The sequence below is a fragment of the Brassica napus genome, chromosome A7 (assembly GCF_020379485.1).
Source record: "Brassica napus cultivar Da-Ae chromosome A7, Da-Ae, whole genome shotgun sequence".
NCBI lineage: Eukaryota > Viridiplantae > Streptophyta > Magnoliopsida > Brassicales > Brassicaceae > Brassica > Brassica napus.
In genome coordinates this window covers 1,722,776-1,747,842 of record NC_063440.1, presented here as the reverse complement: position 1 = coordinate 1,747,842, position 25,067 = coordinate 1,722,776, and the positions used below count along the sequence as shown (strand labels likewise).

General features: G+C 34.0%; 2 protein-coding genes, 1 long non-coding RNA gene and 1 pseudogene across 3 annotated transcripts; 2 read left to right on the top strand and 2 right to left on the bottom strand.

Moving 5' to 3' along the window:
- Positions 1 to 2,936: 2,936 nt before the first annotated feature.
- LOC125576738 lies at positions 2,937 to 6,122 on the top strand. The gene is made up of 2 exons (XM_048737359.1): positions 2,937 to 4,842; positions 5,115 to 6,122. The coding sequence occupies exons 1-2, from the start codon at positions 3,046 to 3,048 to the stop codon at positions 5,913 to 5,915; spliced, it is 2,598 nt and encodes an 865-aa protein (XP_048593316.1). The 5' UTR covers positions 2,937 to 3,045; the 3' UTR covers positions 5,916 to 6,122.
- Positions 6,123 to 15,169: 9,047 nt separating this feature from the next.
- On the bottom strand, positions 15,170 to 15,742 carry LOC106356165. Its single transcript, XR_001271995.3, has 2 exons — positions 15,646 to 15,742; positions 15,170 to 15,532 (listed from the first exon to the last, which is right to left on the bottom strand). It is a non-coding gene; the product is annotated as an uncharacterized LOC106356165 (long non-coding RNA).
- A 276-nt stretch (positions 15,743 to 16,018) lies between these two features.
- LOC106354989 lies at positions 16,019 to 17,269 on the top strand (annotated as a pseudogene).
- A 3,843-nt stretch (positions 17,270 to 21,112) lies between these two features.
- On the bottom strand, positions 21,113 to 24,600 carry LOC106356164 (proline-rich receptor-like protein kinase PERK4). The gene is made up of 8 exons (XM_048737355.1): positions 23,370 to 24,600; positions 22,749 to 23,303; positions 22,574 to 22,660; positions 22,396 to 22,466; positions 22,233 to 22,309; positions 21,987 to 22,131; positions 21,719 to 21,880; positions 21,113 to 21,638 (listed from the first exon to the last, which is right to left on the bottom strand). Exons 1-8 carry the CDS (start codon positions 23,860 to 23,862, stop codon positions 21,396 to 21,398), a joined length of 1,833 nt encoding a protein of 610 aa, XP_048593312.1. The 5' UTR covers positions 23,863 to 24,600; the 3' UTR covers positions 21,113 to 21,395.
- Positions 24,601 to 25,067: the final 467 nt, after the last annotated feature.

Below are 25,067 nucleotides of genomic sequence, written 5' to 3'. Positions count from 1 at the left end.
ACTAGCCAGGAATTGCCCAACGGTAAGCCACCTTTTGTTTGCGGATGATTCTTTATTCTTCTGCAAGGCAACTGTAAGAGATGCTCAGTGTATGGCTATGATTCTTCAACGATACGAACAGGTATCAGGTCAGAAGGTTAACTTGGAGAAGTCTTCAGTGGTTTTTGGAATGAAAATTGATCATTCTGTTCGTGATCGTATTAAAAATATCTTAAATATTCATACGATCGGGGGTGGTCGTAAATATCTGGGTCTTCCAGAACAAATGGGACGCAGTAAAGTTTCAGAGTTTGAAGGGGTGGTCAATCAGGTTAAAGCTCAAATACAACCCTGGTATAATAAATTCTTATCTCCGGCTGGAAAGGAAACATTAATAAAGTCAGTTCTTCAGGCAAAACCAGTGTATCCTATGAGCTGCTTCCTTCTCCCTAAAACTACGTGTGATGAGATTAATTCATTGCTAACAGAATTTTGGTGGGGTCACAATGGCGAAAAAAGGAAAATACCGTGGGTGGCTTGGAAGAGGATGTGCTTACCTAAGAAAGAAGGAGGTATGGGTTTTAGGGACTTGTACTCTTTCAATATAGCTTTGTTAGCTAAGCAAGCGTGGAGGATTTATCAGAAACCGGACTCTTTGCTAAGTAAAATCTACAAGGGTAGGTATTACTATTCGTCGTCGTTCTTACAGACGTCGAATAGAACTAATGCATCATACGGCTGGAAGTCAATTCAAGCTGGTAAAAAGTTACTTTGCAAAGGTACAAGGGTGTTGATAGCTGATGGAAAAGATACTAGTGTCTGGTTTGATAATTGGTTACCTACTCTACCACCGCGGAAGATTGGTAACATTACTGGTCCAGAGAACTTGAAAGTTTCGGATCTTATCATTCAGAGTTCGAGATCGTGGAATATTCCCCTTTTGGAAAGCCTTTTCAGCCAGGAGGATGTGGAGCTGATTAGGGGAATCAATCTGTCTAAATATGCTACTAAGGATAAACTGATATGGCCCTATACTAAAGACATGAAGTATACCGTAAAGTCAGGTTATTGGGCGGCTTTTCATGATTTAAGAGAAGAGGAGGCAATTGAGCGACCGCAAGGTTCAACTACTCTGAAAAACGAGGTGTGGAATCTTCAGATCCTTCCAAAGATAAAGCAATTCCTATGGAATGTTATCTCGGGTGCTGTTCCCTCTTATGTTGCTTTGTGTACTAGAGGTGTGAGACTGGATCCAACATGTCAGAGGTGTTGTTATGACGAGGAAGATATTAATCATGCTTTGTTCCTTTGTCCTCATGCGTCAGCAATTTGGAGATGTGCTAATAATCCTTTAGCTAACCGGTTCACTGATAATTTGGAAGCGAACATAACAATGCATTTGCAACTTACGAGTGATTTGAAAGACGACAAGCTGCATCAGTATCAATCTTTCTGGACTCTGTGGTATGTTTGGAAGTCACGGAATGAATTCTTGTTCAGACATAGGAATGTACATCCTTCTGAAGACGCTAGAAGGGCAAAAGAAGCAAATGATGAATGGGTTCAGTGTGTTAAAACGCCAGAGAATAGAAGGGTGGAGGGACACAGAGATAGTAGATGGGAACTGATAGACCGCGGTCCACGGATCAGTACATGGAGCCGAACCAGCATGAAGTTCAGGACGTTCTGAAGTTTTCAACCGAGGTTCATGATTTTCACCATACTGGCCAGACTGACCGGACTGTCCCAAATGCATCCGGATGTGAGCTTTGGCTGGAACCATGGCCAGATGATCGATTTCACTATACTGGACTTTGTCTTCACCGTCCTGTTTTCCATTTGATGAAGAACAGTCGAGACGGAATCGCATTCGGACGCACGGATCCTGAGTTAGGTCATTGCTATACATTTCTGGACAGTACCACATGTACCGCCCGGATGTCCAGTTTGAGGCTTCATCAATACCCATGTCCAGACGATCGAATTCACCGAACTGGAGCTCGTATTTCCCGTACTGATTGGCATTTTAAGAGCAACGGTCGAGACAGATTTGGATTCGGACGAGTGGAACTCAAGATAGGCCATGACACTTCAAAACTGGCTACTTTGGACTGTCCTGCTTGTGTACTGGCCCAGTCCGCAGGACATGCTTCAGGAAGCAATGAACCTGGACGGAATTTGAAGGGTTTTTCACTAGTCAAAGTGTGATTTCGTGCCTTGACCAGATCTGGTCAATTTTATCATTTTCTATGTTTAGATTTCCCACATTTTTCTTTAAGTCTTTTGACTAGAACTTCTATATAATGTAACCATCAGATCTGAATAAGATAATTTGGTTTTGCTTTCATTCTTTTGAGTTTTTACTCTCTTTGTTCTTTGTTAGAACATTTCTTAGTTTCTTGGTGAGGTTATCTCCAAGTTTCGATCCTTCTTTTGTTGGACCGGTGCGTCACATCCGGCAACGATCGAAGTCTGGTAGTATCTTTGGGCTATTCCGCAACCCTTAGTGTCACCGTTCATACCATCAGTTCTCAATCCTCTCGGATCTGAGTTCATATCAACCTTACCGAAAGAGTGATCCTTATTTTGGTTCTATCAAGTGGTATCAGAGCCACTCTCTCGGTAACTCTATTATCATTCCATCTTCTCATCTTCTTCAAACACTTCTTCTTCTACCTTTCTTAAATCCGGGCCTCTCATTACCATCCATATATATAAAAAAAAAAGATTTACGATTTGATTCAAAAAAAAAAAAAAAAGTTCAAAGTTTGTTTTGTGAATTGGTGGTGGAAGAGAAAACCTGCTGGCTGAGGAGAAATCCAGCCTTTGAGGTGGTTAAAACGGATTTCAAAAATCAAAAATCTCTTATCTTTCTATCTTGAGAAAATTCCCTTGTTTGCTTGGATTTGCCCATTGGGATTCTTTGATTTGTTCTCTTAGAACATTGAGTAAAAACTTGTGTGTGATCACGTAAATCTGAGAGAAACACTTGTGTGGGTGAGGATCAAGCACTTGAGAGTGTGAGGTTTTTATCTACTAACTTTTGTGTTGAGATTTTCCAGGTTTATGATGTTTGGTTTGCAAAGGAAAAGTAACAAGGAGAAGCCTCAACGAAATTCTAACTCTCAAACTCCTTTTAAATATCCTTTGAATTATTTTGATGAGTTTGTTAGTGTGCAGGAACAGCCAGCTGTAAGGAGAAAAACAACCAGAGATGTGGGTGATCCAAAAAGGCAACCCTTTCAAATTGATGTCCAACAAATTTGTGATAACCTTGTGAAGGGAGTGGACAAAGCCCTTAAGGACTTCAGCAAGAGCCAAAAGAAGAGCACATCTACACGTGCCCCAGTAGCTGAGCCATCCTTGTTCATCAGTAAGAAAGCCCAAGGTGAATCTGAAAACCATTTTGAAGAACTTAAAGATTTTTCAGATTCTCTACCCATTTTTGATGAATCTGATGAAGAGCTAATTGAAAGCTTGATGTTTTGTGAAAAAGATTGTGATCTTCCTTCTCTTGAAACTGAGTTTAATCTTGATAATGAACAAGCTATTGTAGAACTAACTGTTTTGCAACCGGAGCTTCCGAGTAGTCTTGTTTTGTCTCCACAGGTTTTTGAGGAAGAGCCACTGGATTTTCCACATCAGTGCCCATGTCTTGACACTAGGATATGTTTGGATGATGATCTAGGTCCTATCTTTGATGAGGAGGACGAACCTGGTCCAGTCTTTGATGAAGAAGCAACAAGCATCACATCCATTGCTATGGAGAATTATCTATGCTTTGATCCCGGCACAACTCCTGCCCCTTTACCTCCGGATCTTCAAGAGCACTGTGAGGAACCTTCTTCTCTTAATTCTCTGCCTGACATGTTTGTGAAAGTCAGTACTGATGATGTAATTCGTTTTGGTCTTGACAAGATGAAAGATTTTTTTGTTTCAAAATCTGTTTTTGATAACCTGATTAATTCTTTAAAAATCTTTGAACCTGATAAATGTCTTGATCAATCACGTTTTCAAAATGTCAATGGCATCACTTATGGAATTATTTTGAGCTTTGATCAGTTCTTGGAACATAACAAAGGTTTTCATCTTCTTGGAAGGCCATTTGATCTTGATTTGCAACAAACTGATTTTTGTGCTGAAAAATCTCTTGATTCGTTTGTTTGCAAAGGAAATAGCTTTGATCTGAGTTCTTCTAGACATGTACTGATCACTGATGAATTGTTTGCATCCTCTTATGCCTTGGACGAAATTTTGATTCAGAAGTTGCTGGAACAGAAATCACTTGAAACTGAAAATGATTTTCGTGATCTTGAATTTTGTGGTTCTGTTTTGCAGCCTGATCTCTTGAGTTTTGAAACTGATAATACTTGGCATTTTCTGAGATCATTTCGTGATAATGGTGTTGTCTTGAGTTCTGATGATATTTTGGTTTACAACACATTCTTTGAGAAATGCCTTGAACTTTTGATAAATGATTCTCAAACTGAACTTAAGCTTGTGTGTTCAGATGTTGGGAAGGATATGCTCATTTTGAAAATGAATACTGTTGTTGCATATCTTGATAAAATTCTTGTCTGTAATATTTACTTTGATGAGCACCTTGAAAGGCTGAAAAATGTGCAATTTGTTCTTGAAAAAGATATCTTGATTTGTGATTTGAACAAATATTTATCTTGCACATTTGATCCTGGTCTTTTAGTGTTTGTTTTGAGTATCCAGGAAAGACAGGTTCAGCCTCTGAATGAAAGCATTGGCCGTGCCCAACAACCTCAGATTTGGAGAAGCTTTGTTGTTCAAACCGGCTACCTTGGTGCCAGCGACAGAGGTTCAGTCCAAGAAGTATATCTCAACATTCCGAAGGTATTTTGTCTTGAATCCAATTTTACAAGAAAGCCAACTCATCAAGGATTCACTGAGGCTTGGAAACGCATGAAAAGCTTCACGGATGAAGAAGTTATGAATTTTCCAAACCGGAGGTTCTTCAGTCCATCTATCCGCGAGTACCAGATTTCTAAGGAGATTCATGCCCCAGAAAGAATCAACCTGAGCCAAAACCGATCCTCCATGAACCAAAGGTGTTTCCTCGGTCATTCTCCTGTCTAAACCAAAAGCACTTTGCTTTGAATAAACAGGATAAGCATGATCAGTTTCTAAGGAGAGCAAGCACCAATGGACGCCAAAGTACTTGGAATTCCTTGATAAAAATGACTTCAAAACTCCAAGGAAGTTTCTGTCCATTCTATTCATTTACTGAATTTCCCTTGAATTTTAATTCCTTTGTATCTGATTTATCTCTTTTTGATATAGGTACATTGGATTTGAGGACAAATCCTTTTGAAGAAAGAGGGAATGATAGACCGCGGTCCACGGATCAGTACATGGAGCCGAACCAGCATGAAGTTCAGGACGTTCTGAAGTTTTCAACCGAGGTTCATGATTTTCACCATACTGGCCAGACTGACCGGACTGTCCCAAATGCATCCGGATGTGAGCTTTGGCTGGAACCATGGCCAGATGATCGATTTCACTATACTGGACTTTGTCTTCACCGTCCTGTTTTCCATTTGATGAAGAACAGTCGAGACGGAATCGCATTCGGACGCACGGATCCTGAGTTAGGTCATTGCTATACATTTCTGGACAGTACCACATGTACCGCCCGGATGTCCAGTTTGAGGCTTCATCAATACCCATGTCCAGACGATCGAATTCACCGAACTGGAGCTCGTATTTCCCGTACTGATTGGCATTTTAAGAGCAACGGTCGAGACAGATTTGGATTCGGACGAGTGGAACTCAAGATAGGCCGTGACACTTCAAAACTGGCTACTTTGGACTGTCCTGCTTGTGTACTGGCCCAGTCCGCAGGACATGCTTCAGGAAGCAATGAACCTGGACGGAATTTGAAGGGTTTTTCACTAGTCAAAGTGTGATTTCGTGCCTTGACCAGATCTGGTCAATTTTATCATTTTCTATGTTTAGATTTCCCACATTTTTCTTTAAGTCTTTTGACTAGAACTTCTATATAATGTAACCATCAGATCTGAATAAGATAATTTGGTTTTGCTTTCATTCTTTTGAGTTTTTACTCTCTTTGTTCTTTGTTAGAACATTTCTTAGTTTCTTGGTGAGGTTATCTCCAAGTTTCGATCCTTCTTTTGTTGGACCGGTGCGTCACATCCGGCAACGATCGAAGTCTGGTAGTATCTTTGGGCTATTCCGCAACCCTTAGTGTCACCGTTCATACCATCAGTTCTCAATCCTCTCGGATCTGAGTTCATATCAACCTTACCGAAAGAGTGATCCTTATTTTGGTTCTATCAGGAACCCCCTCCAGAGGGATGGCTTAAGTGTAATTTTGATTGCAGTTATAAAAATGGAGAATTGTTTTCTGGAATGGGTTGGATAATACGTGATCATCAAGGCAAATTTGTACTGGCTGGTGGAGCTAAAGTTAAAGGCATCCGTTCGTCCTTGGAGGGAGAAGCATCCTGTTTTTTATATGTACTTCAACAGATATGGTTAAGAGGATGGAGGAATGTTTGGTTTGAAGGCGATAACATGGAGCTGGTTCAGATTGTTAACGAAACTGAAGATAGCATGGAACTGGGAAATCTAACATTTGATATCAGACATTGGATTGGATTGTTGCCATTGTGCTCGTTGGGGCAGGTCAATATAGAGAAGAATCAAGCTGCTGATTGTATAGCTAAACATGTTCTGGAGGAGTTTGAGAGTTCTGTTGTTTTTAATATGCCTCCGATTTGGCTTATTGATTATTTGTATCAACCTTTCACAATTTGATTTAATATAATAACCGTTGACAAAAAAAAAAAAAATTTGTAAAGTAACTTCATAGTTGATCGTGCGATGATGGTGGTAAGTTAAGAATAATTAAGAATAATATCCATGTTTCTCTCTTTTTATTGTTAAATTAATTTATAGCAAATATAAAAGAATCTTTTAAAATATAATTGACAAAAACTCGTAGTAAAATTGAATCTTTTTTTTTAAAACACAGAAAAATTGTAATCTAAATTCATATTAATAAGCATAGAAAAGGTAATAATAATATTGATTATGGATTCACATGGGTGAAAATAATCCTTCATAAAAACATGAACTTATATTATTGTTGCAGCAAAACTAAGATCGATAACAATGAAACACTTAATTTTTCTTTTTGTTGATGTGTCGTAGACTTTTTTCAATAAAATAAAAATGATGTGCTGTAGACACGATGAAGTAATGCAATGATTGTTTGTTTTATGTAAAGCTTTGCCCTGGGTACAATTTAGAGAAACACTAACCTTGAATTATTGATCGTCAAATGTCAAAATTTAGAGTTTCATCTTTGAAGATACGATGCTTATGTCAGAGATACACAATATAGAAGAAAATAAATTAATTTATATAATAGATAATAAAATAGTTTCAAAAAATATAAGTTAACTTGAGTTTTTTAGAAAATATAGGAATATAGGTAGTTGAAGATGTACATTACAGAAAAATAGGAGAATCTTTTTTTAATAATACTTTGCCAAGTGTCGGATAAAAATTCAATTGTTTTTATTGTTTTTAAAATCTTTTGCACATCTCATTTGATTTTTTTCTAAAAACATTCTGCATGGCAATATCTGATTGGCCAAGCGACTTGTGCTTTAGTATATACGAGATATTTTCATAAATAAATATATATACAATATATGAAGAAATAACTATAAGTAAATATACAATATACAATATAAGAAATAAAAATATTACAAATTATAATAAGTAAATATAAAATATAATACATAATAAATAATAAGTAAATATAATATATAATAAATAAAAATATTACATTAAATATATATCATAATATTATCATTGACATAAAAGCAAAAAAATTAGAATAAGTAAATATACAAAATAAGAAAAGATAAACAGTAAGTAAATATACAATATAAAAAAATGAAAAAAACTAAATTAAACATCTATCTGAAAATATATAGTGAAATAAATAATAAGAAAATATACAATATAAGAAATATAGATATTACATTAAACATCTATTGTAATATACAACGTCCAAAAGAATAACTATATATAGTTAAAATTTGAAAATCAAAGCACGGGTTAACTCCTAGTCTATACTATATAAAAGTTGAGGCTATAAGCCATCGGTAACGTCCACGTAGGATTTAAAACCACCAATTGTATTATGACACATCATTATATTAGTTCTGATTAATCCCAATTTATTATTATATAACATTCAAGTTTATGCCAAATACATAAACTTAACATAAAAATTGGTTTAACTTATTTGGATAGGAAATCAATAGATATTTTAAGAATTTTAAGTATTTTATGTATCTTTTAGCTATTTTAAACATATACTTGTAACTATTTGTATATATTTTAAGTATTTTGGAGACATTAAAAAACATTTTATATATTTTGTATATTCTTTTAGATATTAAATTTAAAAATAATTAATATATTTAAGTATATAAATCTATTTCAGATATATTCAGATATCATAAATATTTTGGTTTCGGATCGATTTCGGTTCCGGTTCTCTAAATACCAAAATTTTTAATTCCATTCGGATATCTAACCAATTTTGGTTAAAGTTCAGTAGCCAATACTATTTTTTGGATCGGTTTTGCTTCGGTTTTTTGGATTCAGATTTTTTGCCCAAACCTATATTCTTATTGTGACAAAATTTTAAATGAAAATAATGATGGTTCATATTGATTTTGTGTTTTTAAACCAAAACACGTTTTACTATGTACGTGGCGTATTTAATTAATAATTAAAAACTGTTTTAGGCCCATTTAAGGAAAACAATGGGCTGAACTTAAAAAAGTTACCATTTAAGATTATCAATCGACACTTCAAAATATTCTTTATCGGTGTTGTGACGAACAGAAAGAGGGTTAGAGTTAGGAAAGCAAATTTATCGTGCAATCCATCCATGTTCACGCTGGATAAATTCAATAGCTTCTAAATAAATTTTCGTTGTATCAATCTCTTGTAAGAGTTTTGAACAATATTAATAAAATCTTACACATGCTGAATTGTTTCTCAATTAAAATATAGGAGATTAGAGTAATCACATGAATTAATACATCTTATTTATTTACAATATATTTATGGTAAATAAATCAAAATAATCATTTTATTTATTTTATATGGTATATACTTATATTTCAATGATATTAACATAAATATATAGTATATTTAATATAAATATTTATTATTGAGATTTCCTACTCATATGGTTTTATTAACATTTTATATTTGATGTAACAAAAAATTTAAACCATTAATCCCAAAAATTTTGATGTGATATTTTTTCAATGCAAATTTCAAAATTAAAATATTAAGTCTCAATACTCTTTCAATGCAAATTTAAAAATTAACATATTTATGTATTTTAAATGGTACATATTTGAATTTAAACAATATTAATATATATATATATATATTATTTAATATGAATATCTATTATATAAAAATTCATGTTAATACGATTTTTTTTTATGAAATTTAAAATTTATTGATCCATCAGTAAAAAAAAGTTATGTACAAGGTACCAAAAAATGAGCTAAGTGCTCTCTATGCTATGGTATAATAAATAAAAGAAAGATCTGATCTATAAAATGGCCTCGAACCATCTTTTTTTTTTTGAAACTCATATTGAATAAAAGGAAATTGGTTAGTTGGAAGCCATAAAAGCTTCATCAACCACCATATTGTCAGATACATTCAAAGCGAACTTTGCTAAACTATCAGCTTGGGTGTTTCTCTCCCGAGAAATCCAAGAAAATACAACAGAATCGAAAACAGATGCATAGGATAAGATATCTGCAGTCACTCCATAGAGCTCTGGTATGCAAACGCCGGTCTTCAAGAATCTGATCAAATGGGCAGAGTCTGACTCAAACACCACCGTCTTCAGCTGCTCACTTGTCCCTGATTTAAAGGCCTCCAGTAAAGCTAATCCCTCTGCCATGAGGGCCGAGTTTACCCCAGCCACCCGTTTGTGGAACAGCCGCTGAGAAGAGGGTGAGAGGAGCATCCATCCCAGCCCTGCCATCGTTCCGAGGGGGGACCAAGCTGCGCCTGATCTTACAATAGTCGCGTTTTGCGGATATTGGGGTGGGGCTTGTACTCTCGTCGCTTTATGAGGACCATCCTGATTTTGGCCTCGAACCATCAGGATGGTTCTATCTATCTATCTATCTATCTATCTATCTATCTATCTATCTATCTATCTATCTATCTATCTATCTATCTATCTATCTATCTATCTATCTATCTATCTATCTATCTATCTATCTATCTATCTATCTATCTAATCTATCTATCTATCTATCTATCTATCTATCTATCTATCTATCTATCTATCTATCTATCTATCTATCTATCTATCTATCTATCTATCTATCTATCTATCTATCTATCTATCTATCTATCTATCTATCTATCTATCTATCTATCTATCTATCTATCTATCTATCTATCTATCTATCTATCTATCTATCTATCTATCTATCTATCTATCTATCTATCTATCTATCTATCTATCTATCTATCTATCTATCTATCTATCTATCTATCTATCTATCTATCTATCTATCTATCTATCTATCTATCTATCTATCTATCTATCTATCTATCTATCTATCTATCTATCTATCTATCTATCTATCTATCTATCTATCTATCTATCTATCTATCTATCTATCTATCTATCTATCTATCTATCTATCTATCTATCTATCTATCTATCTATCTATCTATCTATCTATCTATCTATCTATCTATCTATCTATCTATCTATCTATCTATCTATCTATCTATCTATCTATCTATCTATCTATCTATCTATCTATCTATCTATCTATCTATCTATCTATCTATCTATCTATCTATCTATCTATCTATCTATCTATCTATCTATCTATCTATCTATCTATCTATCTATCTATCTATCTATCTATCTATCTATCTATCTATCTATCTATCTATCTATCTATCTATCTATCTATCTATCTATCTATCTATCTATCTATCTATCTATCTATCTATCTATCTATCTATCTATCTATCTATCTATCTATCTATCTATCTATCTATCTATCTATCTATCTATTATAAAGTAAGGTTCTCTCTCCTGTGAGAGCGCCACGTCACTAAGTCGTTCGACGATAGAGCGACACGTGTCCTGATTTATTTAACGCTGCGCATCATTTTCTCGCTGGTTACGTTTGTTTATGTGTTGTCTTTTGGGCTGTGTCTGGCCCGTTAGAAGAGAAGTCCTAAGTAACCCTAATTTGACTCCAGAGAAAAACAAGTGTCTTCTTCCCTGTACGTGCTACGCTGACCAGATGCCGATTCCACTTCTTCTCATCGACTGAAACGATCCATTAGTTCACTCCCCCCACTATTTCGTCTTCAATGCTTCGTTTTGATCTGAAAGGCGGTTGTTGTTGGGTATAAATATGTGTGAGTGTTTCTCCCTGTATCTCATCTTATATATCTTGCATCTCATACTAACTGATCGTGTTATGGCTGATTCTTTGTTTGTCGACATTTTTTTTTATTCGGCGAGCCCCTTACTGTTTGTTCAACAATTTGTTTTCTTCATTTCCTGCGAGTCCCTTACTTTTTGTTCATCGACATTTTTCTGAATCAAAGAGCCTCTTACTGTTTGTTCATGAATTTTTTTTTCTTGGATCTTCTTCCTCTTTGTTGATTATGAGATGTTTGATGGTTTATGAGAAAATACGTCATGGTGGTGACCGGGCGAAAGAAGAACCAATTTGCATCTGAGAGAGGAACAAGATGCTGCTTACAGGGCTGCTCTTGAAGCCGATCAAGTGAGTTTGCGTTCCTGGTGTTTACAAGATCTGTTGTGATTAGTCTAATGTCCAAATTTGGGAATCTTTTTTTTTTTGTGTTGATTAGGCACGGGAGAGCCAGAGACAGGAAGAGGAAGAGCGGTTAGAGAGGGAAGCTGATGTTGCACAAGTAAGTTCTCCTCCTTTTCTTTGCCATTCATTACTTTCTCTGTTTTGCTTTTGTTGGGTATTTATGGTACACGTGGACTGTTTATTTGCCGTGACAATGTAGGTTTTGGTAAGGTTCCCGAATGGAGAAAGAAAAGGGAGGAGGTTTGAAAGCAATACACCGTATGACTGCGTTGATTCATTTGGAGTGCTTGAAACAGAAGAGTATAGCTTAATCACAAACTTTCCAAGAACAGTGTACAGAAGAGACAAAGAGTCAATGTCACTGAAAGATGCAGGTTTGCATCCTCAGACAAGTGTGTTCATTGAGATACATTAAGTCTCAGATTCTTCTGTTTCTTTCTCCTTAAGCCACTTTTTCAGTTTTTTTTTCCAGCTCTTTTAAAAAATTAGTAGTGTAGCTTCAGTGATCTGATGAATAAGATAACATATATATACACATATTTTCAGAAGTTGTGTCACATATTTGATATATTTCTTTCTTAAAATAATGAGGTCTCGCATTGTACTTTTTCTCTTGGTGTCATTTTGAAGACATCAAGATTGGTCTTTGTTTCTAGCTGCAACAAATAATTCTTTAGCTGGTAAATTTCTGCAGATCAAAAATGTGTTATATATTGTGAACTGGAAGAAAAATGTGTGAAAAAGTACAATTAACTAACATTTTAAAAAAGGTCAAAAATAAAAATATTGATGACAATATTAAATAATTATATATTGGTGGTAAGCTAACTAAATGATTTATAACAATGATAATATAATAAATAGTAAAAATTGTAAGAGAAAATAGTAAGAATAATATAATACGAAAATGATTTTTTGGATAAGTCAAAGCTTAATTACATCATTAATCATGATAAAATAAGTACTATTATAAGTTTAGACATTTTTTTGCTGCCATCTCAACAAATGGAAAAAGAAAACATGATACATCAATGTAAATTTTTAAAATTTATGATAAAAATCACATTTTTAACATTTGAATATTGAACCATATATATGAACAATACAGCAAATGCTCCATAAATAATATTTATAAGTAACAATACATCATATATTTATGGTTGTTTGTTATCTTTTTGGTTAGCCTAAACTTTGGTAGTAGAAAAAACAAATTACAGAATTTATTATTTTCAAATTTTTGTTAATGTGGGTTTGAAGAAACATATCAAAACAACATGAATATATTTTTCTCAAAGATAATAATACAATAACAACTAATATCAATTTTTTATGCTACTTGCCTATTTTTCTTAAAAAGATAAAAATTGGATTTTCAATTTCGATTTATTAAATTATATAATTTGAGAAGAAATGTATTTAGAATCCATTAAATCCAAGAAAAGCAAATGTTGTGAACAAAGTAAAATATTTATAATTTGATGATTGTTTAAATATAGTAACAAATGTACAATTTAAAAAACAAAAAATAGTAAAATTTATACTTAAAATATTGAAATTTATAATAAAATAAACTAAAATTTCCATTAAAATTTAGATATGTTTATATTATTGTTTAATTTGCTTATAATAAAATTAACGTCCATTTGCATGCCCGTCCGTAGGGCGGGTCCTACCCTAGTAATAAATAAAAGAAAGATCTGATCTATAATGGCTTTGAACCAGCGCACAAGTAAACCTCTGCACTTGTGATCCGGTTTGTATCGAAGGGAGACAATCCTATTTCTCATGGCTTTGTTAATCCTTCTTCTCATCTGATCATTGCTCATCGCAGGCTGCTGATGGCGTCTAGCATTCCTCTCTCTCCACACATGGTATACCATACTCTGAAATAGCAGCCTTGCAAGGATAGTATCTAACTCCTTATCTCTCATACGCTGCAGTCGAGTGATGGTCCACTACCAATCTGGGTTAATTCCATTTCCAACAAGCCGGCGTGCAAGCACTTCCCAACCTGTATATGAGTATGGACAGGCAAAATAAAGATGGTGTCTAGTCTCGTCTCTTTCTCCACAGAAGACACAGCCCTGTACTATGCCACATTGTCTCATTCTATCCCATGTAGACAGCCTGTTCCTTATAGCTAACCAAGTGATGAAGGCATATCTTGGAACACCTTGAGGTAGCCAAACCACTCTGCTCCATGCAACTTTATCCCTTTTGACCCGCACTTGATCCCAAGTTTTTTATGCTGAGAATGTAGGTAGATATTCATCATCTGCATGCTTCCATATTACTATATCAGCACAATTCTCAGGTTTGGGAGGTGTAATCGCGAAGATGTTGCGATACAGCTCCTGAAACCATCGACATCTCTGCCCTCTAATAGTCCAACCTTCCAAATTTACTGCATCACATACTCTAGCATGTCGCAGAACCCCAAGATAAGTGGTGCCAGTTGCTCCTGTGATATCGATCAAACGTCCCTTCTCCGTCCAATTGTTAAACCAAAAGTTGCATGTCTGCCCATCTCTAATATCAATTCTGAGAAAACCATACACCTCATCCCTTAACTTGAGTAGTTTCCTCCATATCCAGGAACCTTTAGAATCATCTCGCACATCCCAGAAAGAGTTATACTTGAGTAGATAATGAGTTACCCAGCTTACCCAAAGAGAAGATGATTGAGTGAAAATTCACCATATGTGCTTCAAAGAAAATTCGCCATATTAAAACGATTTTATGATCATTGTATCTTGTTATAACCAAAAAAATTAAGCCTTTGATCACAAAATTTTCAAAGGAAAATTTAACATTTTTTGTAATTTAAAGTCGTTTAAAAAATTCAAAATATAACATATAAGAAAAATCTTTTTTATTATATAGTTAATGTGATTGTTTAATTTATTTTAATAATATAAAATTAAGCAAATATGAGGAAGAATACAAAATTTTTTATCAAATGTTTATTATTCATATTCAGTAATTGCCATATATATTTTAATTATATTAGGTAATACAATAGCTTTTATTTAAGGAAATAATACACGCTTCTTATATGTTGGGTTAATATAATATTTATTAGCAATTGGATTTTGGAGCTACAAAATTTTCAATTAATTTTTTTGTTGTCATGTAAGCCGAATTGACAACATCCTAATTAAGTGACTCATCATCAAGTCTGTTTTGTAATTAGTACAAAATAAAGGTTACAACTTTTTAAATGATTCTCAATTAATATATAAGAAATGTCTGAGAAATCCTTCATATAAAATAAAAATTTATTCAATCTATATTCTTAAACATACACATAACTCTTTCTGAATACATGTTATTAATAACAATAAGAAAATATTCCCAGGATAGTACAACAAGAAATATGCATATGTTTATGATAATAGGCATTAAATATTACAAGTACAGAAGCCATTCACACACTTATTAGATAACGATTGTTGCATCGATCTTGTGTCACCCTGCATGGCTGACCATGAATTGAGGTACACATGTGCAGTGATTCTGTCTGCATCGTTCTATCTCCCCAATCTTGCATCGTACATCTGGGCAATCTTTAGAATCTAAACAATAAGTAGCTTCCACTGTCGGAACACTCATCATCGTTGCACCTAATTAACCACATGGATTCCAAAAAAAAAATCAGAAACTAATATTTTCTAATTAAATTTTTAATCAAAATACGCTTAGAAAAAGGCTTGCTTGAGAGACTAGAGAGACTTACAAGCGACAACGAGAGCAAAGAGCAATAAGAATGTGATCTTTGATGCCATTCTTAACTGTGGTTATAACCAATAGACTTCTGATACTTAACAAACCAATAGACCTGGTATTTATAGTCTCTTCAAAATTCAGAATTTAATTTATTTTTTTATTCATTGACTTTAATGATTTTTAACATTATCAAGAAAATCTCTTATTTAAGAATATAATCTCTCTTTTTTTAATACTGGTCAAAATGTCAATTATATCAACATATAATCTATAAAGAACATAATCAAAATGAAGATTTATGTCTATTTAATTATATACTTTAATTAATGATGATACATGTAAATCACACTGTTTTAGTATGTAATCATAATAATTTAATGTATATGGATATAGATCTTCATGCTGTTTACATTCTAAAATTAATTGTTGTTCCAAAATTGAAAATAAAAAGTAAAATCATAATATTTTTTAAGATAGCATTTTTTAGTTTATTTTCACAAAAATAGTCTTCAAAAATAAAATGACCAAATTTTTTTTATTAAATGGTAAATATAGTTCCCCCGAGGTGGCTCTCGGACGAGGGATCTTCTTAGTTTCTTAGCCTTTTGCTGTAAAAAAAATGGCAAATATACATTTATACCCAAGGATTAACTAATCTAGAAGTTAAGGAGTGGTTTTTGAGGGTGAAGTTTCAAATTTTTTAAAATAAAAAATAAATAGGAGTTGTTTTGATCATTTTAGGGTTATTTTGGTTACAAAAACTTAAAGGGACTATCTGAGAGAATTGCTCTATAATAAATGTAAAATATGTTTTAAACAAAAATAAAAATAGGTACAATATCATTTTGAATTACAAAAAAATAGGAAATTTAATGTTAAAGAAGTTAAAATAACAAAAAGTAAAACATCTAAAAATGGAAATTTACTTAATATATAAAATAAGAAACTTAGAATGGGGATTGATCCACTAGCTTACAGTCCGCGACTCGATCTCCTCGACATCTCATCCATCTTAGCATCCTCTCTATACAATTCTTCTTCACATCATGTGAACATGTCAAGACTCATGATGGATGATCATCGTTAGCATCAACAACAGCAACCATTGGTTAATCCGGAAATACTCGAGCTAGCTGCCTCTCTCTCTTCTCTCAAAACCAAAACCAAAACTTTGTGATGGACCATGACTCCAAAACCCGTGATAAAAAACGTCTTATCATCATGATGTTAAGAAACCAGAGTAAATCAATACCAGACCAACCATCACGAACTACAATATTGCTTGCCACCATTCCCCAACAAAGCTCACATTAACGATATGGATCACCACGGAGAACATACGTTTGCTTCAAACTCGAATACGTCGGTCCAAGATTGTGATATTCAGTCGTGCAACTACTATTCAAGCTCTAATTTTGTATTAGACCATTCTTATTTAGATCGATCATAGCTTCAACTTCGCTGATTCGGTCCTGAACACGCCATCCTCGAGCCTGGCTACATTAAACTCCAGTGCCACGACTTACATCAACAGTAGCAGTTGTAGCACTGAAGATGAAACAGAAATCTATTTCAGCAATTTCTTGAAGTTTGATATTCCCGACTTCCTGGACATTAATGGATTTATTATATGATTTCAAGAAACTAAATTTTATATATAGTTGTTTTTTCATGTATATTGTAAACTTTATAGAGTTTTTATATTTGAAATTTGTTTACATGTAAAAACTATTTGCTCTTGATGGCTTATAGCCATTAAGAGCGTCCACATAGGATTTATAACCACCAATCACATTATGACAAATCAACATTTTAGTTTGCTATTTCTAAAAATGTCAATATTATCATATATCGTTATTTCAAAATAAATATAAATAAATTTAAATATGGTAAACTTACAAAAGTCAAAGAATTATATATATTTAACTTAATATAAAATACATTTTCGAAAATTAACATAAAATATCTTACAAATATAATAATTAACTTAAAATTGTAAGATATTGAAACAATTAAAACAATATAAATTTAAAACATGTGATTTTAAAGTTTAGGTTATATGCTATTGAAAATATTCAATAATAAAACAACTAATCATAAAATGACAAAATAATTATTTTAATTTAATATTTTCAAAAATGTCAATATTTCCAAAAAATTGTTTATTTCAAATAAAACAGAAATCAATATCAAATAAGGAAATCTAACAAAAGTAAAAAGATTATATATATAAGTTAACTGAATATATAACTATTATTAATAAATTAACAAAAGTTATAACCAATATTAAAAAAGGTAATTTAATTTAGAAAATGCAAGACTGTCAAAATTTATAAGTAAATAAATTTTACTCCTCAATTTTAATATTTTAGGGTATATGCTAATGATAATATTCACAAATAACATATACTATGTATAAGTTGAAGGTATAAATAATTAAAAATGTTAATATAATATATTAAAACACCAAAAATATGATAAACATCATTTTTTAACTATATAAAAGTTAGGGCTATAAGTCATTTAGATTATAAGCATAGGATTATAAACAACCAATCAAAATATGAAAAATTATAGCTACAGATTTACTATTTTTAAAATGTTAAAATTTTCAAAACTGATTATTTTGTGTCTTTTTCAGATCCTAGATACCCGAACCCGATAAAGATCCAATATGGACCCAAAAATTACATGTATTTTACAGATATTTAGTTATTGATCCAAATCAGCCCGTACTCGAAAAGAACCGACCCGAGTCTGAACCAAAATTTTACAATACCTATTGGGTCTAAATGTTTAGGACCCGAATGACCCGGACCTGGAAAAAACCGATCCGAACCCGAACCCAACCCCGACCCAAAAGCCCATGCCTACTCCCCCTTCCTCTCCTTCATTCCTTCCTTCCTTCCCTCCCTCCATCCCTCCCTCCCTCACTCTCTATATCCTATATTTACACAAAAAATATAATAGTACTTGGGCATAAAATAAGAAAACCCACGCGCATCAAAGAAAAATGGGTGTAAGTCTATCTCAAATGTTCAAAGATTTCAAAGTATGGTTATTTTCATAGTTTTCCCCCAAGTATGATTATCCTACCAATTAACCCATAATAAAATTCTGTGCAGGCCCAACATAATAATATTAATATTATGTTTGAATTGCATAGGACACATATCATTATCTTGTTCTACTATATTCCGTGAAAATAAGTTATAGTATAGTATATGTTTTTAGTACAGTTATTTATGTAAGGTTACTATACTTTCAAATATAGTTTCTTATTGGGTCCAAATGTCTAGAACTTGCATGACTCGGACCTGGAAATAACCGACCCGAACTAAACGCCCATTCTTAGTCTCCCTCTCTCTCTCTCTCTCTCTCTCTCTCTCTCTCTCTCTCTCTCTCTCTCTCTCTCTCTCTCTCTCTCTCTCTCTCTCTCTCTCTCTCTCTCTCTCTCTCTCTCTCTCTCTCTCTCTCTCTCTCTCTCTCTCCCCCACACACATGTACCCGAAAAATAAAATAGTATTTGGATATAAAATAAGCATACCCACGCGCATCAAAGAGAATGGGTCTAAGTCTTTCTCAAATGTTCACGGTTTCCAAAGTATGGTTATTATCTTGGTGTTTTTCCTCCATTATGGTTATCCTACCAATTAATCCATTAACTCTGCGCAGGCCAAACATAATAATATTATGTTTCTTATTGGGTCCAAATGTCTAGAACCTGCATGACTCGGACCTGGAAATAACCGACCCGAACCCGACCTGAACGCCCATGCTTACTCTCCATACCTCTCTCTCTCTCTCTCTCTCTCTCTCTCTCTCTCTCTCTCTCTCTCTCTCTCTCTCTCTCTCTCTCTCTCTCTCTCTCTCTCTCTCTCTCTCTCTCTCTCTCTCTCCCTCCCCCTACATGTACCCGAAAAATAGAATAGTATTTGGATATAAAATAAGCAAACCCACGCGCATCAAAGAAAATGGGTCTAAGTCTTTCTCAAATGTTCACGGTTTCCAAAGTATGGTTATTATCTTGGTTTTTTCCCTCTATTATGGTTATCCTACCAATTAATCCATTAACTCTGCGCAGGCCAAACATAATAGTATTAATATTATGTTTGAATTGCATTGGGTACATGTCATTATCTAGTTCTACTATATTCCGTGAAAAAAAGAAATTATAGTTTTTTTTTTGTCATCAACTTTACAGATTCATATTGACTCAATGAAAAAAAAACTATAGCATAGTATGTGTTTTTAGTACAGTTATTTATATAAGGTTACTATACTTTCAAATATAGTTTTGTATTCTTTATTTTTGTCTACATTATTTGTTTAAAATAGAACAATATGTCATGCATTTAAATTTTTCTCTTCTCTGCCATTTTGTATGATTGCTTGGAATATAAAATTCATTTCGTTCAATTTGACAAAGGGATTGTGTCTAGTTGAAGGATGTTTTCTGCATCAACAAAAGCTTTGATTTCTTCTCGTACTATTTTAGATATGATGCTCAACTAATGTAAATAGAATGGACTATTTTCTATATTGTTTTATTAAGGGTCCATATTATGTAATGTACATGAAAAACAAAATATTATAAAGTATTATAAATTTCAGATTTTGATTTTATTTAAAAAATATATATTATAATTTATATTTATATTTGGATTTAGGGTCTAGTTGCTAGGGTTTAAGGTTAGTAGTTAAAGGTTGGGTAAGGTTTATTATTTAGGGTTTGAGAGTGGAATTGAAGTCCTATACTATTTCGACTATATGGAATAAAATACTCTGAGATTATACCATTTATTGTAAAAGTGTTTTATTTTTTATCCACATATTTACTGCACACAGTGAAACTTTATGCAGTAAGTATGCATGTGGATGGATGCTTCCATTGTGTCAATAGGGAATAGGCCTCCGTAAATATTGTCCACATCTGAAGTAGTGGACGTCATCACCTTTGTACCTCATTTACCAGAGTACTTGTACGCAAGAAGTGTATAACCGGCTCAAGTCGTACATAATTTTAAGTTTCTATATTATGTCAAAATCAGTTCATTCTCTTCATTGTTTTTCCCATTTTAGTTAGGTAGCAAATTAACCCTTTTAAAATTACCCAAAATAAAAATGAGGCTCTTCGTTTGGTGAAAGAAGTGATTGAATCTCTGGTTAGCCAGTTTATGCAAACTCGTTTTGGTATATTTTCTGCAAGCTTGAATTATTTAATCTTGATTTATTTTTCAGCTTGAAAAGGTCGAAATTCATTTCTGAAATTTTAGTTTGAAGATGTGTTTCATAATGCAAAATATCAATGGATTTAGGTCATGTGATACCTAGGAAGTGACAATGTGAAGCTTTAACGATTGTGTTGAAAACTTAAAAAAAAAACTTGTTCAAGTGGCATGATAAAACATATCTTGAAGAATTTGATGTTTTGGCAAATACACAGTCTAATAGTCTATGATGGAGATCTATTTAGCTGAGATAAAATGAGATCTATTTAGCTAAAGGACAAACATGAGTGAGATTATTGGAGTAACTGAGTCTTAGAATAAAGTTTTAGAAATCCCATAGTGTCATAGCCTAATTTCATAAGTGTCATGGGTTTGCTTATACGTGAAGAACAATCTAAACGTAACAATGACATTGCTGTTTAGCTTACATGGCTTTATTTTTTAAACCTCAAAATCCCTCAAGAATCCTTTCTTTCGTTAATCTTACCATGAGGAAGTCGATTCATCTCTGGTGGCTTCATGAGAGATTTCATTTAGGAGCAGCCGGACTTTTAGTCTCTCGGGAATCAGTGCTACATGATCCTTCAGCTTCACTGCTTTGGAACTCTTGGCTCGACAAAGCTACATGTCTGAATTTCTTCATGTCTGCATTGTATGATGTCTGACTATAATCCGTGCTTGTTCCTGATGTCCCGTAAACTTTGCTATTTCCAGGCTTCACACTTTCATTTAGAGCATCTAGTGACATTTCTCCTTCTAATGCTCTTACAATCTGAATAAACATAACAAAACATTATACTATTATGTTACTATACGAAAAATTAGATTTGTTGGGTTGTTATTTTGATTCACCTGGCTCATCTTTGGGCGTTTACGTCCAGAATGGCGAATACTAGCAGCAGCACAAGTAACCATTCGAGCCATTTCTTGAGGGTTGTAGTTGCCTTCAAGCCTTGCATCGGCAAGCTCATTAAAGTTTCCATCTTCTAGTGCACGAGCCATGATAGGACGAGCCTATATTTTAGATTAAGTGCAATCATTACCAACCACAATAAAAAGGCAAAAAAATCTTACACAATTAACTGTTTATAAGTAAAAAGAGTGGAAATGAAAAAAATACCCAATCCACTAAAGTGTCATCCATGGTGCCGCTACTATCAACCGGTCGTTTTCCAGTGATTAGTTCCAGTAACATGACACCGTACGAGAAAACATCTGATTTCTCTGTTAATTTACCGCTTGAAGCATACTCTGGAGCTAGATATCTACACATGTTTGTGCAAAAAAAAGAAGCAAATTGGTCACACTACAATGGTTATGTTTGTTAAGTGACGAGTAAGATTTTATCTAGTAAAAGTAAACTTACCCGAAAGTTCCCATCACACGAGTAGATACATGAGTATAGTTATCAGAAGTTAACTTAGCTAATCCGAAATCAGCCACCTAAAAGACAAATGCATAAAGTCATTAGCTTTAGCAATGTTTGTATATACATAAATCAAAGAGGAATGCAGCCACTAGTTTATCACCATTGCATCAAAGTTAAAGTCCAAGAGAATGTTTGCAGACTTGATGTCACGGTGAATGATCCGAGGATGACCTGCGGCAATATATCAGCCATAAAAAAATTACTAGTTAGAAACAGAGCTTTCTCTTTTTTCTAACATTGGTTAAGAAAATGGTTTTTGGTGAAATGTTGAAATTTACAGTCTTCATGAAGGTAAGCAAGTCCTTTCCCAGCACCTAAGGCGATGCGCATCCTGGTGGAGAAATCCATTACTGGAAGATTCTTCCCTGCAACAACAAGAACAACAAAATTTACAACTTTCTTGAATCTATAGACGCTAGAGAAAACATTGTGTTGTAACCTAAAGTGTCTTACCATGAAGATGATACTCCAAAGTATTATTAGGAACAAATTCATAAACCAACATTCTTTGTGCATCAGCTATGCAATAGCCAACCAAAGAAACAAGATATCGATGATGCACACGACTAATGATATCAACCTCAGCTTGAAACTCTCTTTCTCCTTGTCCGCTACCCGATTTTAAGCTCTTAACTGCGACTTCTTTACCACTAGATAACACCCCTTTATGGACATAGCCGAAACCTCCCTGTCCCAAAAGGTTAGAATCCGCAAAACCTCCTGTTGCAGCTGCGAGCTCTTGGTAAGTAAAAGTGCTTTTGTTGAATCCAAGGGCTAGAGTAGGCGGAGGAGGAGGTAAAACCGGGCGTGCTGGTCCCGAGTACAAGGAGGAAGCATCTCCACTTGTAGGCATCTGCTGAGGAGGAGGCAGTGATGGTCCACCGCCTCCCCAACTATTAGGAGGTTGTTGGTTTTGGCCTTGTGAATTTAGATGCCAATTTGGGTAATTCTGTGAAGAATTGTTGTTGTTGTTGTTGTTGTTGTTTCCATAGTATTGATATTGATTTCCTGAGACAATACGAAACTTTTAATACAAGCACAAATATATATATATAGATATATAAATGGTTTTACCTTTCATGGATTCAGGGTAGAAGGAATCTTTTCTCTTCTTTTTGCGTCTAAGACACACAATAATAAGCACGATCATCAGTAGTCCAGCTCCAACTAGTACACCTATTATGATCGCCGTATTCGTATTATTTCCTCCTCCTCCGCCTCCTCCACCACTTCCGCCAGAAGGAGAATTATCCGAGCGAGATCCCCCATTGTTTCCAGACTGTGACGATCTGCTGCCACTATTATCTCCACCCCTAGAAGGAGGGGAGCCACGTGACGGTGGAGACTGATTTCCGCCGCCATTTCCTCCACCGCCTTGTGATGCCGGAGAAGGAGGAGAGTTATTGCTAGAACTGGGAGGAGAAGGAGCTTGTGGAGCTGGTGGCGAGCTGGAATCAGGAGGTGGAGATGATGAGTCTCCTTGAGTAGGAGAAGGAGGAGACGGTGGAGTGGAGGAGGTTGAACTTGAATTTGACGGAGGAGGAGATGATTCAGGGGAAGAAGCCATCAGAGAAGAGGAAACCTCAGAAATCAAAACTCTCTGCCTTCTTTCCGTTAATCACTAGAATTGTCTCAAAAAAACAAACACCAAAACATTGAGAAAATTTGGACATGTTTTCTGTCTTATTATGTTCGTTATCTAACAACTAACAACAAACAAAAGAATGCTAAACTTGAGAGATTTAATACAAAATTAGCAAGACATTAGTACCTAAAAGGAAGATAGAAAGGGGAGAGAGAAAGACATAGAGAGTTTTTGGTAAGAAAAATGGAGATTTGCTCTGTCTTCATCCCGACAAGCATGCCTCTTCTCTCTCAGTCTCCGTCTTAATGACAGTTTTTGTGTTAGTTAGTTAGTTAGTTGCTTTGGTCTTTTTTTCTCATTTTGGCTCCGTGATATTAATTCCACGTAACCTCATGCACTATTTTTACTTTTCGTGTTCGTAGAGGATCTCAATTTAGTTCTGGTCCGTTCCATCTAATCCACATCGTATCTTTTCATTTGGTTTTTTGACAACTCTCGAGAAAGAAGCATTTTTTTAAGAAAGTTGGTGTGTGATTTTAGTTACCGAAAATAGAGAAACCCTTACATTTGCTCTTGCTCAAAATATTTTTAAAACACTAAACTTTTTTTTGCTTTCAACTTTAAACTAATTGATCAAATGTACAATAGTCTTTACTATTAAAAACAAATTCCAAAACTAAATGAATTTTCTATCTAAAACATAAAAATTTGTGGCTTCTTTCCCAAGTTCGAAATTATTTATGTTTATAGATATATATATATATATATATATATATATATATATATACATGTGTGTGATTGACAATGATGAAGTGGCTTTTGATCAATACTATAAAATATTTATTAACTGTAACATTTAAAATTCTTTTTCTTTGAAATTTTGTTTGCTATTAATAACTTTTTGTATTTTTCGGATTTTATAATCACCCTTATAAAAGTACAAAATTGAGCTCGTACCTAAACCCCAACAACCAAAACAAAAAATTTAGTAACCCAAAATCAGATTAAACACACAAAAGAAACCCAAAACTTAACAGGGAGAAAAAACTCGCGTCTCCGTCATCTTCAGAAAAAAGATCTTCACTACAAGAAGATCTCAAAAGAAGAACACCACACTAACCAAACAGATACATACCATCTTCTCAAGCCCTAATGGAAAGAAGCGACTGTTGCATGAAGAAATTGCT

Coding starts and splice junctions, on each gene's coding strand:
- LOC125576738 (XM_048737359.1), top strand. CDS start 3,046: ATGATGTTTGGTTTGCAAAGGAAAAGTAACAAGGAGAAGCCTCAACGA. Junction 4,843..5,114: donor TATATCTCAACATTCCGAAG/GTATTTTGTCTT, acceptor TTGAATAAACAG/GATAAGCATGATCAGTTTCT.
- LOC106356164 (XM_048737355.1), bottom strand. CDS start 23,862: ATGGCTTCTTCCCCTGAATCATCTCCTCCTCCGTCAAATTCAAGTTCA. Junction 22,467..22,573: donor TGCTTACCTTCATGAAGACT/GTAAATTTCAAC, acceptor ATATTGCCGCAG/GTCATCCTCGGATCATTCAC. Junction 22,310..22,395: donor ACTTTAACTTTGATGCAATG/GTGATAAACTAG, acceptor TTTGTCTTTTAG/GTGGCTGATTTCGGATTAGC.